Below are 16,455 nucleotides of genomic sequence, written 5' to 3'. Positions count from 1 at the left end.
TGTCTCTTTTAGTGGCACATGATTATGTATTATTAGATTAATATATAACAATGCATCATCTTTATAAAATGATCATATGTTTAAAATCTTAATTTGTAAAGTAGATGGAATACCTTTGAAATCAATGTAGTGGAGTAAAAAGATCAATATTTCTCTCTGAAATATAGTAAAGTGGAAGTATAAAGAGTCGGAAATAGAAGTGCAAGTCTGTGCTGAAATAGAGAACATGAGTAAATGTATGTAGCTACATTACACCACTGACTGTACACTAAAGGATAAATCAACAATATTGTTTCATTTTCGCTGCCTTCACTTCGCCTTCTAACTGCTTTCATTTTACATACTGCTTTTGCCCATCCAGGTGACATCATCAGGTACAGATGCCATCCTGGATTCTCACTGGTTGGCAGTGAGATTTTAACATGTCGCCTTGGAGAAAGACTACAGATGGACGCACCACCTCCAACCTGCCAAGGTGTGTTAATGTCACTACAATAGCAATGTTAGTATTGTTAATGGAGATTGCCAATAGTGTGTAGTAATTTAACATTTCCCTCTCTTCTTTACATAGTCCAATGCCCTGCACATGATGTGCGATATGACTCGTCAGGTGTCATCCTGAGTCCCGGTTGGCCAGAAAGCTACCCGAACCTCCAAATGTGTTCATGGAGCGTTACAGTAGAGAAAGGATACAACGTCACCATTACCTTTGAAAGTTTCCACACTGAGAGAGAGTTTGACGTGTTGGAGATTTTTGATGGTAAAAAAAACAAAACACTTAAGCACAACACAGACATTCAGTATAGTAAGAATTCAGCTAAGAAGTTCAGTTCATACATTTTTGACTGCAAAATCATCAAAAAGTGCAGATAGTACAGATCACAGTTTATTTGTACTATACCGTTTATTCTCTTTGTCTTGATCTGTCTCAGGTCCAACAGCCAACAGTCCCACTCTGACAACGCTGAGCGGCGACCTGCCAACACCCTTTAACCTCACAACCTCTGGTCACCAGTTCCTGGTCCGCTGGTCTTCTGACCACGGCACAAACAAGAAAGGCTTCAAAATTCGCTATGTTGGTGAGTACCAAAGTATGTATCCCAACTTTATTTTACTACTACTTTATATTATCATAATGCATGGACAGAGGTAGACAGAGACAGACAGAAAGACAGAGGGACATTCTGAGTGGAAGAGCACTTGGAGGAGTTGAATTTGTTCAACATACATGCAAAAAAGTTTCTCATTTTGTGTGGAAAACAGAATATATGGCAAAGTGAAAGAAAAAGTAAATAAATAAAAGTAAGTAAGTAGTTAGTATAAGATAAAGTAAATCATTAACTCCCTCTTACCAATTCCTTAATTTTCAGCTTACTTTTCTACCTCACTTCTGTCTGTCTCCTAAAGCAGTTTATATTGCATTATGCGTTAGTTCTTAACTTTTACTCATTCAAGGAAAGCTTGATGAGCACAGATGCTGTTTTATAGCAATCTTTGCATTTAGACGCTCTTCCACCTGGGCATGCTAAGTATACCTTCAGACAGTTGGGCATTAAGCACTTGGGTAATGAGGCTTGAGTGCTTTATTCAAGGGCATTTTTTGACAGTTAAGGGGGAGGAGACAGTATCACCTGTTTAGTTTTCTTTCTCACTTCATACAGTCTAGTAAGGAGGCTGCTTCTTCAACCTTTAAAACACTACTGTTCTGTATGATGAATTACACGCTCAATAGTAACAGAAAAGCCTCCCAGGACTCTCACACTCAGTAACCTTCTCTGGTAGCTGTGATTAATGTGAGCATTTGCAAGGATGGTTAAACATATGTTGTAAGCCTACTAATATCATGATTCATATTTATTAGATTTTTTTTTTCAGGTCGGGATATGACAACGTAGTCAGTGTGAGAAAACAAAATATGCTCAGTTTTTAATTACAAAAAAGAAAATTTTACACTAAAGTTATAATGAAAGTTTTCTCATTAATAAGACAAACTTTGTCATTATAACAAGATAAGGTGGCATTTTATTATATAAAAAGCCATTGTAAGACTGAAATCAGCAGTTCAATGCTATCAATCTTAAAAATACTATAGGGGAAAGAGCCTGGATTGGATGTAATGAGAGATTGTTAGCTGGCTGCTTTGCCTTAATGTCAGTTCAGTTATATCAGCCCTTTCTGTGGCCATCAACGTTAACAAACTGTACAAAACACTGCTGACTCTGATTCTGGATCAAAAACCTGCTACACAGATAATACTGGGCCAGTGGCAGAACAGAGGGACATATCTAGACAGGCTTATCACTAATAAATAAGGCTAGTGAAGAACTATTTTTGGACCCTTGTCCAGTTTGAAGAGTTACAGACCAGGCAACTTACCCAAGTCAACATCTAACTGAACCCAGGTAAACTAATTACTTTGGTAACTAACTCATATGAGATACTGACATAATTGTATAAGCCAATAATCTATAAATAACAGACTCAGAAACTTGAGACAATGTTAAACTTGTTGCCCAGGTTGTCGGCGGTTACAGCAGGATTCCCTCTTGTTTTGCCTGCAGCTGCCAGTATTGTCTGGAGTAAAGGATTGATGTTTCTTGGTATAGGAATATTTCATAAAATCGCATAAAGCCGTTAAAGACTTTGCGAGCAGAGTGTCCAGCAATGTCTGACACCTACTGTAACTCTGCTCGTTGGTTGTTTGATCCAAAAGCTCTGCCGAGAGAGACTATTTATTTAAGTTAGCATTCGTACAGCTTGTCGAATAGATCTTAATTGGCTGGAAAATTTGGGTTTTAAGACATGCTGCACTGGTGTAGTCAAAGTTATGGATGTGGTCATTAATATTTCTGCTCACAGAAGTTTAGTTTATCAGAGTGACAGCTTCCTACTCCATCTTATGCCTCCAGCACTTTTTTTTTAAATACACAATGAAAATCATAATTGTGGTCAGTAAAAATGATAATTTATACGCAAACATGATACATTTGCCATTAGTCCATTTTGGCTGGGCCTTCTATTGTGTAATAAATACAGTAGTGATTCATATTAATATAGGGAAATTATCTAATTATCTGACTGTAATGTCAATAACACTAAAACCTTCTGAGAAGTAGTACTGTTAATGGTTATTATAATGTATAACATGCAGACAAAATATCTGCATTGATGTGAAGGCTAGACTAATTAACAGTATGTACAATATTATGGGGAGAACATACTACTGTACTATATAAGTGGTAAAAAAATGCCTCCTCAGAGAACATTTCAAATCTTTTTTTTTTTCTCCACTCCAGCACTTTACTGCTCAACCCCAGACTCTCCGCTCCACGGCTCCATCTCCTCGCAGAGCGGCGGCCATGTCAACAGTGTGGTGCGATGGGCTTGCGACCGTGGTTACCGTCTCATAGGCAACGCCACAGCAACCTGCCGCCGCACATCACTCGGCTACCACGCATGGGACTCTCCAGTACCTGCATGTCAAGGTGTGTTTGTCTATATGTGTTAGGGAATGTGTTTGTACTTAAAGCTAAACTGCACTGAAGTGTTTTGAATATATGGTATGTCATTTGTATGAAAAATTTTAAAATGTGTAAGCATACACTGAAAAATACTGAAAATTATAGTCTGTAAAGTAATAATTTGGTAGTTTTAGTAGCACATTTGCAACTCATGTCTAGTTTTGTTTAAATGTACCTAAGAGATTGATTAAAGAAGAGCTGAACTTAGTTAACTATTCACAGACAAACTAACATTGGACAGTTAAATAAATTTGACAATCGTAGTTTTACAATTGTAGCCAATGTAGCTAATACTGATAGTACTGCTGATGTATCGTAAGGTTATGGTAGAAAACACAACAAAGTTTCTCCTTTTCTCTGCTATAAAACCTTGAAAACCTTTTTCTACTTTAAGCACAGTTGACATTCCACATTCAAGTGATTAAAATGCCAGATGCATTGTTCATATCAGTGGGCTTGAGTGACACACATAAATTACACCCATTTGGTTAAAAAAAAAGAAACATTAATGCTAAAAAAATTAAATTAAAATGATTTTCATGCAAGTGCCTTTTATTTCTCTTTCTTATTATCTTTTTGTATGTGTATTTTCCGATTATACTACATTATGTTCTCCAAAGACCCTGAAGAAGTTTTAATGTTCTACCTGCTATTGTCTAATCCCACACATCAAATAACCATAGGAAGGCTCAGCTCGTAGCTGGTATTGATAGAAAGTCAAATGAAGGATGTATAGCAGATTGTCGACACTGTGTAATTACACGGTGCGGTGCTCTACAAACCAGTCTATTTAAAACCACTGTGGACTGTGGAGCAGCATGTTCAGCAAGATGTGGATGTATTTTGTTAGAACTGATTGGAACCAGAGATCAAGCATCTCTTGATTGTATATTTTTAGTTTGATAGCTTCATATGGGAGCTGGTTTACAAATATACAATACACTGTGAATTCCCAGAAACATTTCAAACAAAGTACGCATTGAACCTGCGCGCCTGACAGACGTAAGTGTGCATTAGGGATTCTGTGCATGTCTGTTTGCATGTTGTCTTCTTAACCAGTGTGTATCTGTCCTCCCCTAGCTGTCTCATGTGGGGCACCCAAGGCTCCTATAAATGGCGGGGTTTTAACAGCTGACTACTCCGTCGGAACAAGAGTTTCCTATTTTTGTAACGATGGGTACAGACTGTCCAGTAAAGAACTGACGTCAGCCATCTGTCAGCCTGATGGAACATGGAGCAACCATAATAAGATACCACGATGTTCTGGTTAGTAACACATAAATGTCAGTGGACAGTATAAATACCACATCTGATTGTGTTACTGATTTGAATATACTTCATTGTAAAGCCAAGAATGTAAAGGCTTCAGTGAGATTATCAGGGCGTCAGTTAGAACACGCAGAAATATGAAATACTACATTGTTCAAGCCATGAAAATAAAATAATCATCTTTCACTGAGTAAAATGGATACACTAGTTTGTAAGAAACATGTAATTACAGCAATGAGTGGCAGGCATTTTTGGCAAGGACATTGTTATTTAAATTGAGTCATTATGATGTATCTCTGAGATTTTTTACAGTGACTTGGCCCCACTCTCAGCTGGCTAATTACTATCTGACACTATTTTAAAATGTGTTTTTTTTTTTTAATGTAAGTGCAATCCACAAGGCTTTATTTCCTTTACACACTCTGTCTATCTCTGCAGTGGTGGTGTGTCCCAGCATAGGGTCGTTTTCTTTGGAGCACGGACGCTGGAGGATTGTCAACGGCTCACACTACGAATACAGAACTCGCATTGTGTTTACCTGCGATCCGGGATACTACAGATTAGGACCCGCCCACATCCAGTGCTTACCCAATGGTGTGTGGAGCTGGAGAAATGAGAGACCACACTGCCAGGGTGAGTAACAAAGACATATGATGATTTAATGAACACTGAAACTAAAGAGCAACATCAACAATGAGCTTATGTTCCGATCCTAATGTACTAAGTTATTTTAACTTTTTGTGTATTTACTCTGATATCTACACATACTGCCATTAACTGTCGATAAGAATAGGAATTATTTACTCTTGCATACATTTATTTAAAAGAAATGTGGTTATATTGGCTCTGAGCAGTGACTCTCCTCTTGTGGAAGAAGTAGTACAGTACATAACCCCCTGTAAAATAAGCAATACAATAACAATAAGCACACAAACGCAAATGACAGTGCACAGCTTTTGCTCAAAGATAATACTTTGTATTATATATATATACTTTGTAAGCACTGTGTGCTTAATTGTCTTAATTTAAGTTTTATTTTATTTCTACTAATTTTATTGAATTTCGTGATGACTGAGTTACTGTACAAGCAAAACCAATCCATGCCCTAACCTGAAAGAGATGCCTTGACATTTTATTGTCATCTATTATTTTTCTTCTTGGGGTTTCTTGACATTTTGAATTGATGCTGTTTTTCTTTAAAGAATTCTGTGACATTTGAAAATTTACTGTTATTTTCTTCACCATATCTTTCTGAGTGTTGGGGGAAAAAAACTAAACTGGCTCCAAATTTGTGTGATGAACAGCTTGCCAGCATTGGTAGCATTCCTCTCTGAAACCAATGAGCTCTAACAGCTACTCAAATTAACTTGGTGCTAAATTGGTGCACAACTGCTTTTAAATTGCTTGTGTCTGCCTGTGTGTTTCAGTTATATCCTGCGGCGAGCTGCCATCTCCACCCAATGGGAAGAAGATTGGTACTCAGACAACATTTGGTGCTACAGCCATCTTTACCTGCGATGCCGGCTTCATGCTGGTGGGGTCAGCGGTCAGAGAGTGCCTGTCATCTGGGCTTTGGAGTGGAACAGAAACCCGATGTTTAGGTATATAACAACTAGAGCTAATAATGTATTCAAACATACAGTATATATATATTTTATATATTATATATTGTATCTAGACACTGCATGTCATTTTCTGACTTAAATTTAAAGCTTAGGACATATGTTCATACACATACTCTCTCACACACACACTGAAACATTGACCGTTATAAAGGAAAGGGATATTTCAAGTCAATCTAATGAGGACAGGTATCAAAGGTAGGTACTGTGCCCTACACCTCTCGTCTGGCTGCACAGCTGCTTCCCCGTGGCCTCGTCCACCTCACTAGCAAGACTATCACAAGCAAGCGTCTGCTGTGCATTCAGTATGAATGTTCTTTTTTATTAAATATATATATATATATATATATATATGTGTGTAAGCCCGAAAAAACACCTACTTTCTTTTGTCAGTGTGCCAGCCAGAGGTAACAGATGTTATGACATGGTGCTGTCACTTTTCCATGAAGCCTCAGTAGAAACATCGCTTCCCAGAATACTTCACAGACTGAGGGGGATATGAGATGCAATTTATAAAGGAAAAGTTCAATGAAACTTAACCTAGACTGATGAGGAGGCATCATTCTGTCAAAAAATAAATAAAGTGAGCTGTAAAAAAGTGCTATAAACAGCATTTTCATTCAGTAACTTTTCTTATTATCCTTCAAAACAAAACTGGATTTACTCTATTTGTTTTGCATATTTAAATTGGAAGACTGCGCAGTTATTTTTGCTGTTTGCATTCATCTTAGTAATTCAATCTGTTTTTGTACAATGACCCTTTTATGTTCAACCCTGAAGCAAATCAACAATAACATTTAAAAATACGAAAAAAAAACATTATATTATCTTTTAGAAGAGCTACTTTTGTGCTTTCTTTTGCCAGATATTTAACCAAAACTAAAACATTTTATGATGTGAGACATCATAATTTCCATGCATTCCCTGCTCAAAAAAAGCCAAAGGATAGTATTTTACTTTATTGTATTCATAATTTCTTTGACGTTTAATTGTAGGGTCATTTCAAAGTGTGTTGAAACTTTGTGAAAATGAGTTGACTTTTAATTCTTCAACACAACTTCCTGCAATATATTCAAGAAAGTAAAGTGTGACTCACTTGAGTTGTGCCCTTTAACTCCAGTAATCAGCACCTCAAAGACAATGTGAAATGACAAAGGTGATACTAGGCAAGGCAACCTTTTCTCTTCTCGTTCTCTCCCACATCCCTGGCTGTCTGTGAAATTGTTAGCATTTGCTGACATCAGGGACACAGTGTAGGTTTTATCTACTGTACAGAATTAAATCAATACTCAATTCAAACTCTCTTAGAACAGAAAATACACATTTTGTCCTACTTTTTAAAACACTTTGCATTAGCATTGCGCATCAGGGAATTAATCTGATCCGGGACTGAAGAGGCCCACAAATCCTGTATGGTTAGCTGTTACCAGGTTACCAAGTCTGATTCTTTAAAAGCACTTCTTCATTTTGCTTTTGAAGGCATTGCAAAGTGTGTACAAAGCTGTGAAAATGTTGCAGGGCGCAACTGACCATCTGAGCCTTCACCATAAATGACAGGTGATCCAATTTATGGCAGAGCTACTGATACTTTGTGAAGATAGAGTGCTTGTTGTGCTCCCACTTTGATGTTCCGTGGTGTGTGTTTGCTCTAAGTCACATTTCTCAATAAAGCAGGTTTCAAGCTGCAAAATTGCCTACTTTTACACAAAAGGTTTCAGCAGATGTTTAAAATTTTAATGTCCCACATAGAGGCAACAAACTATATCCTAAGCCAAGGAGATATTCAACCTTCAGGGTTTGTTTAAAACTCCCAGGCCTGATTAAAATGTTACTGTTTTGCTGATATTGTCATTGTATCTATGAAAATAACCCTGAGAATGCATCTCATGTGTATAATAAGACGGTAAGGTGTAGTATCATTTTGAAATATTTGCATATCTGCAGGACAACTAGCTGGCTCTCGGTTACAAAAGTAAGTAAAAGCAAGTAAATAAAAAGCACAGTCACAGATACAAGGTAGGTTTATATACTTAAACTTGTAATAAATGAAGATGTGAACAAAAATTCAGCAAAACAACAACTGTATCTCTAAAGCAACATTTCTGAGACAGGCTCTAAGCCAGTTTTATTCATAGTCTGAGTCCCATGTATCTCTCTCTGTGTCTTTCAGCTGGTCACTGTGGAATCCCAGAAGGCATTGTGAATGGCCAGGTGATAGGGGAGAACTTCGGATACCGTGATACGGTCGTGTATCAGTGTCTGCCTGGCTTTCGACTAATAGGCTCATCAGTTCGAATCTGTCTCCAAGACAACCAGTGGTCTGGACAGCTGCCCGTCTGTATATGTAAGGAAAAACACAGGCACACAAGATTCACCTTAACTATCAAATTAACCCAGGCCCTCTACCACACATATCTGTCTCCTTGACAGCTTGAGGTTTGGACGGCTGTCTGTCTTTTCCACTCACATACTGTACACACACATATATATATATACTGCATTAGTCAAATACTGTGTATACACTGTAGAAGCAGGATGCCTTAAGTCCTATGTTAACACACACTCAGCTATGCACACTAACTCACACTGACTATAAAAGCATATCTCTCTAGATGTTATATCAGTGGAATGAATAGTTTACTTTAAAGAAACACACTTAAATGGACAGTGTTGGTATGTGACAAAAAGATCCAACATCCTCTATCTTCTGTCCTGTTTATCATTAAAACATGCAGGAAAAAACTCATCTTTAATCAAAACTGGTCTTTGAGTTTAATGTGCATGTGAGGACAAATAAAAATCGCACTCAAGGTTTTGAGGTCAAGGTGTATCTAGAGGAAGCTTGAATGCCGTGGTATGCTTTGATAACTTCCACTATTTGCTAGATATAAAATAAAGAAATTAAAATAATATTAAACAGAGGTAGTTCGACTTCAAGGGTTTGATAAAGTTCTCAGCATTTTTATTTGAATTTTGGATATTTTAGTGGCCCATGCAGTTGAAGGATCAATATCATACATCTTACAAATCTCATTGGAGGCACACTAATGAAAAAGGTCTTATATTTGACCAATTAAGATCTGTGTGATACAATATTTGGAAGGTGTTGCAGTGAAATTGGCATTGGAGGCAAGAAGTCCTGATTCAAGAAAAATAAGGAAAATGGTCTCGGCACCTTTGAAAATAATTGATCTGCATGCTGAAATGCAAGTGTTCTTTTAGTTGGTTAATAATCGATTGATAATGAAGAGGACAGTAAATCAAATAGATGTTTACTAACTGTCTTGAAAGGCACACAGTGTGCATTGATGGTCATTGAAAAAATGTCCTTTACAGCAGGAGGAGGCAGACTCAATTGATGGGAAATAACTAAATCGAGAGTGTAGCCTTGGATGTGATGTGATCCAGCACATCATTAAAAAACACCTGAAATCATATTTTATGTTATGGTTCAGTGATTAGAAAAATAAGAGTTCAGCGAATACTAACACTGCCCTTTGGGGTTTGTGTGACTGTGTGTATTTGTGTCTGTATATGTGTTGATGTGTGTGTGCAGATGGATTACTTAATTAATTTAATAATTGATTTCTGTCTTATTTGATCTTTTCGGTCACAGTGAAAACTCTAAACGAGCAGACAATGAAAGCAGAAGAGCACAGCGTTAACTTTACAGTTTACATTTTAAAATCAAATTGCATTATAAGCCAGGGTTCTTTGTCATAGCACATCTACAGCATGTGACACCGTGCTGCAGAACACTTTACCCCACTACAGGACGTGCTGTTTTTCTGTAAAGTGAAGCGCTTTAGATGCCTGATGAGAATGTTTGCAAAAAAAGTTCAAATTAATTTGCTCCTTTTAAATAATTTAGTTATTTTAGGGCGAGATTTGGTGTAATCAGAAAAATATGAGCCTTAAATATTCAGAAACAAACAGTGCAGCTGCCTTTAGCATTGTTATGAACAGTGCACCAAGGTCTCCATCAAGGGAGTTTATGTGGTAGAGCTGATAAACCCAACTCAAATTTCATTCAAGGGTGGAAAAGTCCAAATTAAAAAATGGAAATAAAATCATTTAGAATAAACCTTTTGTTCAAGAGCTATTCCATACTGAGTAAAGCCAGCATAAGGGTTGCATTTTGAGAAATATCCTTTTCTTGATGTTTTAACCCAACACTCCTGAGGTTCTGCAGATTCACACCAGTAGTCTTATATAAAGGGCCACAGGGCCCAACTGCAAGTGTGGTCTGGGTGAGATAAATAAACAAGCTTGAGGATAAAATAGAAGGCTCTGACGTGTCTAGGCTACTGTGAAAATCCTCTAAAATTGGTCACTTGCTGTGAGCATCCTAAATGTTTTAGGCAGCAACTGGGCGCAGTTAAGGTGATGATGATGAGTGCCATCTCGAGCCAACTATATAGACGCCGTTTCCCCAGAGACAGACCGTTTGTTCACTAAATAAGGACCATGTTTAAAAGACGGTGGCCGTGATGTAGCATCTCCATTTCCTGCGTCGAAGGGGAAATGAAAGGGAGTTAATTTCCTCTATGAAATTGTTTTTGACTATGAGCCTTAAAACAAAAAGAAAGGTTCAGTATAGGGACTGTATATCCGATAGTATGTGTGTTCGGGTATTGCATGGAGTTGTTTTCTTTGTGATTGGGATAGTGCGTGTGTGTGTATCTGTCTGTGTATCTGGCGTTTCTGTGCTATGCTGTTTTTATTGGGGTTATTCATGCAGGAGTTATTGAGGGAAATCATTTTACAGCCAAATTATACTGTAATTATGGAGATGAGAGGCTCTTGTTTAGAGACACAAACACAGAATGATGATGAGACTATGATGTGTGTGTGTGTGTGTGTGTGTGTGTGTGTGTGTGTGTGTGTGTGTGTGTGTGTGTGTGTTTGTAGCTGTGGGGCATGCTGACGGTGTCAGATAAATTTGTATCTTAGGCAAGCAAACAAACTTCTGATTCTCACTGATCAAGTGAAAAAAAAAACCATGCCTTCTTCCCTCTCTCTCTCGTCTTCTCTTGTCTTGATCATCTCTCCTCTGCTCTCCTCACCTCAGTTGTTCTTCTCCTCTCATCTTGTCTTCTCCTCCAGTACCCTTTTTTCTATCCTCCAAGTCTGTGTCTTTGCTCAAACTCCTTTCCTCTTCTCTCTCTCTCTCTCTCTCTCTCTCTCTCCACCCTGTAAAGTAATAAACTCCTTTCCTCTCCTCCTCCTCCCTCTAAAGCAATAAATTTTAAGGGGGAGAGCTTGAGAGGCAGATGAGAGAGGGGCTGGCTGTAACTGTAAACTGTCTGTTTACACAAACATCAAAACCCTGTCGTCAGCACAATGAGGACAAGAGACACACGCAAACTTCTAAGTAGCCCCGGTGAATGAAGTTAACAGTATGAATGATTATGACGTACAATGGCAAACAGAGGACACTTAGCGCTAACGCAGAAGATGTTTGTGGCTCTCTATATCAAGAAGAAATCTATAGAATTGGATTTTTGGAAATTTAATGAGAAAAGTGAGACAATGGGTTACGAAAAGCCAAAACATTTACAAAAATAGAGTTGTATCTAAATCACATCAGTGGTCAGCTGCAACTGTGTGGCACTGACTGCTGAAATACTGTAGCACTGCTGGATATGACTACAGGAACATTCACAGAGGACACGGAGACAGCACATAAAAAAAAAAGAACTGCAATGGCCAGTCAAATTAAGCAGGAAAAAAACTGTTCAGTAAGCTGCCGGTTATAACTGACACCGTGTTTGACTGTGATTATGCAATACGTTCACTCTCTAAAATGTTTAAAATGAAAGGGGATGGTGATACTGATATTTTTCTTAATGTCAGTAAACCCAATTAAAAGCCAAAAACCAACAATAAATTGATCCTGCTAACAAGTGTTTATTTTTCTTGTTGTCTAAAAACTGTTAAAAATGCATTAATAAGCCACACTGCCACACTGGTTGAAATCTTACTTACAACGAACACGGGCCCTATAATTTATTTTGACTCACTGTCCTGCTGCCATAAATACTCGACCACCGAATGTTTGTTAATCTGCATCTGAAAATCCTCAATTTACTCCTGTTTGAATAATATTTATTAAAACATACAGTACCCTGCTGTTTAAGGAAATTGGTCTAAAGGAAAAATTATACATTTGTCTGTTTTTAAAGACTTCCGTCTTCAGTACGAACAGATGGGCTTGGAGTTGAATGCCACAGATGGGGTATGGAAGTCAGGCTGCTATTTGGAGGTTACATTCACAATGAATGGCAGCCTGTCGCACCTCCAGTGTTTGAGTCCGTACGTGTGAACGTTGGGGGTGTAACACATTGTCAGTTTCTGTCTTCTCATGGGATTTAATATTAATAAAAGTTGCTAATTTGCTATCTGCACTCTCAAGTAGATTTATCATAAAGTGTATGATTCACACTGTCTTCCCTACAGCCATCAGCTGCGGCCATCCAGGAAGTCCCATATATGGCCGCACAGTGGGAAACGGCTTCAACCTCAACGACGTGGTCAGCTTTGTTTGTAACCGGGGTTATGAAATGGAGGGGCCCGCACGGGCTCAGTGTCAGGCCAACCGCCAGTGGAGCCACCCGCCACCAACGTGTAAAGGTGGGGAGAAAAGTTAAGTGTATTCACCCCTAACCTTATTTATCCCTGACCTTTATTACCACCTCAACTCTTATCTTTATTTATCCTTACTGCCTTTTACTATGGCAACCATTCTTATTTACCCCTACCCTTTTCATTTCAACTCAATTCTACCTCTAACTTTATTCAACTTAAACATCTCTGCCGTCATAACCCTGAAATAAATTTCGACCTAGCCTGAAAAGATGCACTATTTTCCTTAATGTAATGAAGTTCTGAGGTAGATTTCATACTCCACATCCCTCTTACCGTCTCCTGGCTCTAGCCCTTTTGAATGGAAACTTTTTGTTTTCAGTGAAACATAAATCTCAAGCCCTGATTGTTCTCTAACAATCACAGTAACAAGGGTAGCTTTCGCTCGTGTTTGTACACCAGCTATCGGCATTCCGCCCAGTTTACACAATGGTGTGCCAATTGAATTGTGTAAAATTAAAAATGCAACGTAATGATAACAAGCCATTACACAGCATGGTTGCTGGATCCAGGACACACAAATCTGCCTTCATCATAGCATCACATAACATTTGCCATATCCACCCTTTTGAACACCAGCTCTTCCTTCTTCACCACAACCTCCTTATTATACCCTATATTATTTTACAGAGCTGTAATCCCAGTGCAAAACACTGGGAGAAGGAAGAGGGGGGGAGATAAATTACCCTCTCTGGTTCATGCCAAATAACACATGCTTTTCTATATCTCTTTTTGTGTATTTGTGTGCGTGTCCGTCTCTGTGTCTCTCTGTGTATAGTGGTCAATTGCTCCGATCCAGGTATCCCTGCCAACTCCATCCGACAGAGTAAAATAGAGCATGGGAACTTTACTTTCGGCACCGTGGTTTTCTACGACTGTAACCCAGGATATTACCTGTTTGGATCACCAGTACTGACCTGTCAACCTACTGGACAGTGGGACAAACCTCTACCTGAATGTATAGGTTAGTTTGACCCCTTGTCTTTTTGTCTTTTTAACCTGACACGGAATGGGACGGACAATAGCTAGTTTGCTAAGCCCCACCTCCAGAGTTAGTTTAGTAATGCCTGATTCTTTCAAAGGAGGTGATAAGCATCTGATGCCTACGTACAAGTTATTGTGCTCTTGATGATAGAGAAACAGCGCTGCTTCTCTGTTTCAGCCCCATGCATTGTTTATTGCAGTGTAGAGCTAGTAAGTCCCAATATTATAAATATGACAAGGAAAACTTCATCAGACTGCTCTTACATAAACCTGTTTGACGGCTTAGCTCACAACTTGTTTGAACGTTTTCACTTTAAACGTTACAAGAGAAAAGGCTTTTAGGAGGAAGTCTAACTGATCTGTTCAAATGCCATGCATCAACTCCAATAGCAAACGTCTGGCTCTCACACAGTGGGGAAATATTACACAGTGAATGTGCTAGTGGGCTTTTTTAAAAATGTCATCTGTAACCCCACAAACTCGTGTAGTTAGTTAATGAGGAGTTCCTTGGCTTTGAATGTAACACTCAGTTACTACTGTGGGTAGAAGGCTGGTTAGCTGTACATTTTAGCACACATCAGAGCAGATAAACACACTGTTTAATTCATTCCAAGAGTGCCATACATTTCAGAAATGTATGGCACTCTTGTGTCTGTTTCCTGAATCTGTCTCATTATCCATAATCCTACACATATTCTTTAGATTCTGAATCTGTTCCCCACTGCAGCTCCTCTCGCAAGGCTGCGTTAAGCTCAATCCATCTCTCCCCCCTCTCTCTCTCTCTCTCTCTCTCCCTCCCTCTCTCCCTCTGTCTTTCTGGGTCTCTAGTTGTAGATTGTGGTCATCCTGGCTCTCCCCCTAACGGTGTGCTGAGTGGAGATAAGTTTACATTTGGTTCAACGGTTCGATACTCCTGTCTGGGCGGAAGACAGCTGAAAGGAGAATCATCCAGGACTTGTCAGCTCAATGGGATGTGGAGTGCCCCCATGCCCTTCTGCTCTGGTAACCATTTTAACCTCTATTGAATATACAGACTGTTAACTCCACCCTATCAGTAAGAGAGATAGATAGATAGGAGTTGTAGATGAAAGGGCGAAACGTCCAAAACGTGTAGATTCAACAGAGTGTGGAGCACTCCATGCCTTCACATCCTGCAGGCGCCCTTTCTTAACCCTTTTGCTCTCAATTGAAGGGATAATGGAAGGGACTGATGGACGGATGGACGGTAGGGTTGGTGCATGAAAAGAGAATATATCACTATGTGTCTGTTAAAAGGGTTATGGAGCATAACCTTCCCCTACAACCACATTCAGTGCATCTCAGCCCTGAACCCTTAACCATATCAATTTCTGTGCGGGTTATCTAATTGGAATGTCATTTTGTAAACCTCTTTTAGGTGTATTTTCTTCTTGTGATGACCCTCACCATGTCTTTAACTCCTGAGCGATACTCTGAAATGAAAGATAAGAATAAAAATGGATGGGTGAAGCAATGACTGTATATTTAAATATTAACACATTTAAATAATTCAATTTATAATGTTCCCTGTGCATTTTCTTTAGCATTAGCTATATTTTCTTAATGAGTGGATTTTAAGGCAATATTGTGTACTGTAGCTGCACAACTATCATTGTTCTTTAAAGTGCTTTATCCAAGCATATTTCCTCCAGGCTGGATTTAGTGTATATGCATATCTCACCACTTATTGAGCTAGATGTAGATTGTCTCTCCAGACAGAAAGCCTCCTTACCTTCCATCATGTATAAACAAACAGTCTAAGTTATATGGTTCTCGGTAGCTGGCTGGGGGCATGATTATGGCTCTCCAGACTCAGAGGCTCCCAGCTGCCGTTTATATAACAAACTGACTGAAAACACATTCCAGACGAGTTGACTAAGAATACATTGTTATTTACAGCAATTGCCTGGGGGAGATGCAGGGTGAGGGAGGGTAATAGTTTATAAAGCAGTGATTCATGGTTTTTACCTGGCAGGTGTGTACCAGAGCCCCGCAGAGATAAGAGTTCAGCCCATGGTAGAAGTGCCAGGTCTGCAATTCTGCTCCGTGACTGTCGATAAGCAAATGGCGTTTCTGATGCAATGTTGGTTATGTTGCCACATTCACATTTCAGGGGGCATAAAATATTCATTTTAACCGAGAAGTAACAGTGGTTACTGTGTCTAGACCTGAAGCCTCAAATCAAATTCCTCTCATGTTTACTTTATTGAGAATAATTTGTTTGAACCAATGAAGTCAGACTTCACAAAAATTAGGATTTTGGGATTCGACTGTGTCATTAATAATGTCAGCACTTGCGATTTGTTTATGAAGGCTTGGGACGTGACAAGATTCAAGACTTGACATGGACCTGTTTGAGATGAATTGTACTTGAGGAAGGAAGCTTCAAAACCCTT

At 38.8% G+C, this 16,455-nt stretch overlaps 1 protein-coding gene across 5 annotated transcripts in view; it reads left to right on the top strand.

Annotated features, from left to right (window-relative positions):
- csmd3b (CUB and Sushi multiple domains 3b) overlaps positions 1–16,455 on the top strand; it is a 346,262-nt gene that overhangs the window by 307,091 nt on the left and 22,716 nt on the right. For 3 of the 5 annotated variants that reach the window (XM_051389946.1, XM_051389942.1, XM_051389941.1), the window contains exons 49-59: positions 362–475; positions 572–760; positions 933–1,091; positions 3,297–3,485; positions 4,602–4,787; positions 5,229–5,423; positions 6,218–6,391; positions 8,583–8,756; positions 12,872–13,045; positions 13,836–14,021; positions 14,870–15,043. In XM_051389946.1, the coding sequence (XP_051245906.1) occupies positions 362–475; positions 572–760; positions 933–1,091; positions 3,297–3,485; positions 4,602–4,787; positions 5,229–5,423; positions 6,218–6,391; positions 8,583–8,756; positions 12,872–13,045; positions 13,836–14,021; positions 14,870–15,043 (1,914 nt within the window). The remainder of the gene's footprint in view (positions 1–361; positions 476–571; positions 761–932; positions 1,092–3,296; positions 3,486–4,601; positions 4,788–5,228; positions 5,424–6,217; positions 6,392–8,582; positions 8,757–12,871; positions 13,046–13,835; positions 14,022–14,869; positions 15,044–16,455) is intronic. The other 2 variants (XM_051389945.1, XM_051389944.1) reach the window with 1 other exon arrangement.

Source organism: Dicentrarchus labrax, unplaced genomic scaffold, assembly GCF_905237075.1.
Source record: "Dicentrarchus labrax unplaced genomic scaffold, dlabrax2021, whole genome shotgun sequence".
Taxonomy (NCBI): domain Eukaryota; kingdom Metazoa; phylum Chordata; class Actinopteri; family Moronidae; genus Dicentrarchus; species Dicentrarchus labrax.
This window is presented reverse-complemented; position numbering and strand designations above follow the sequence as displayed.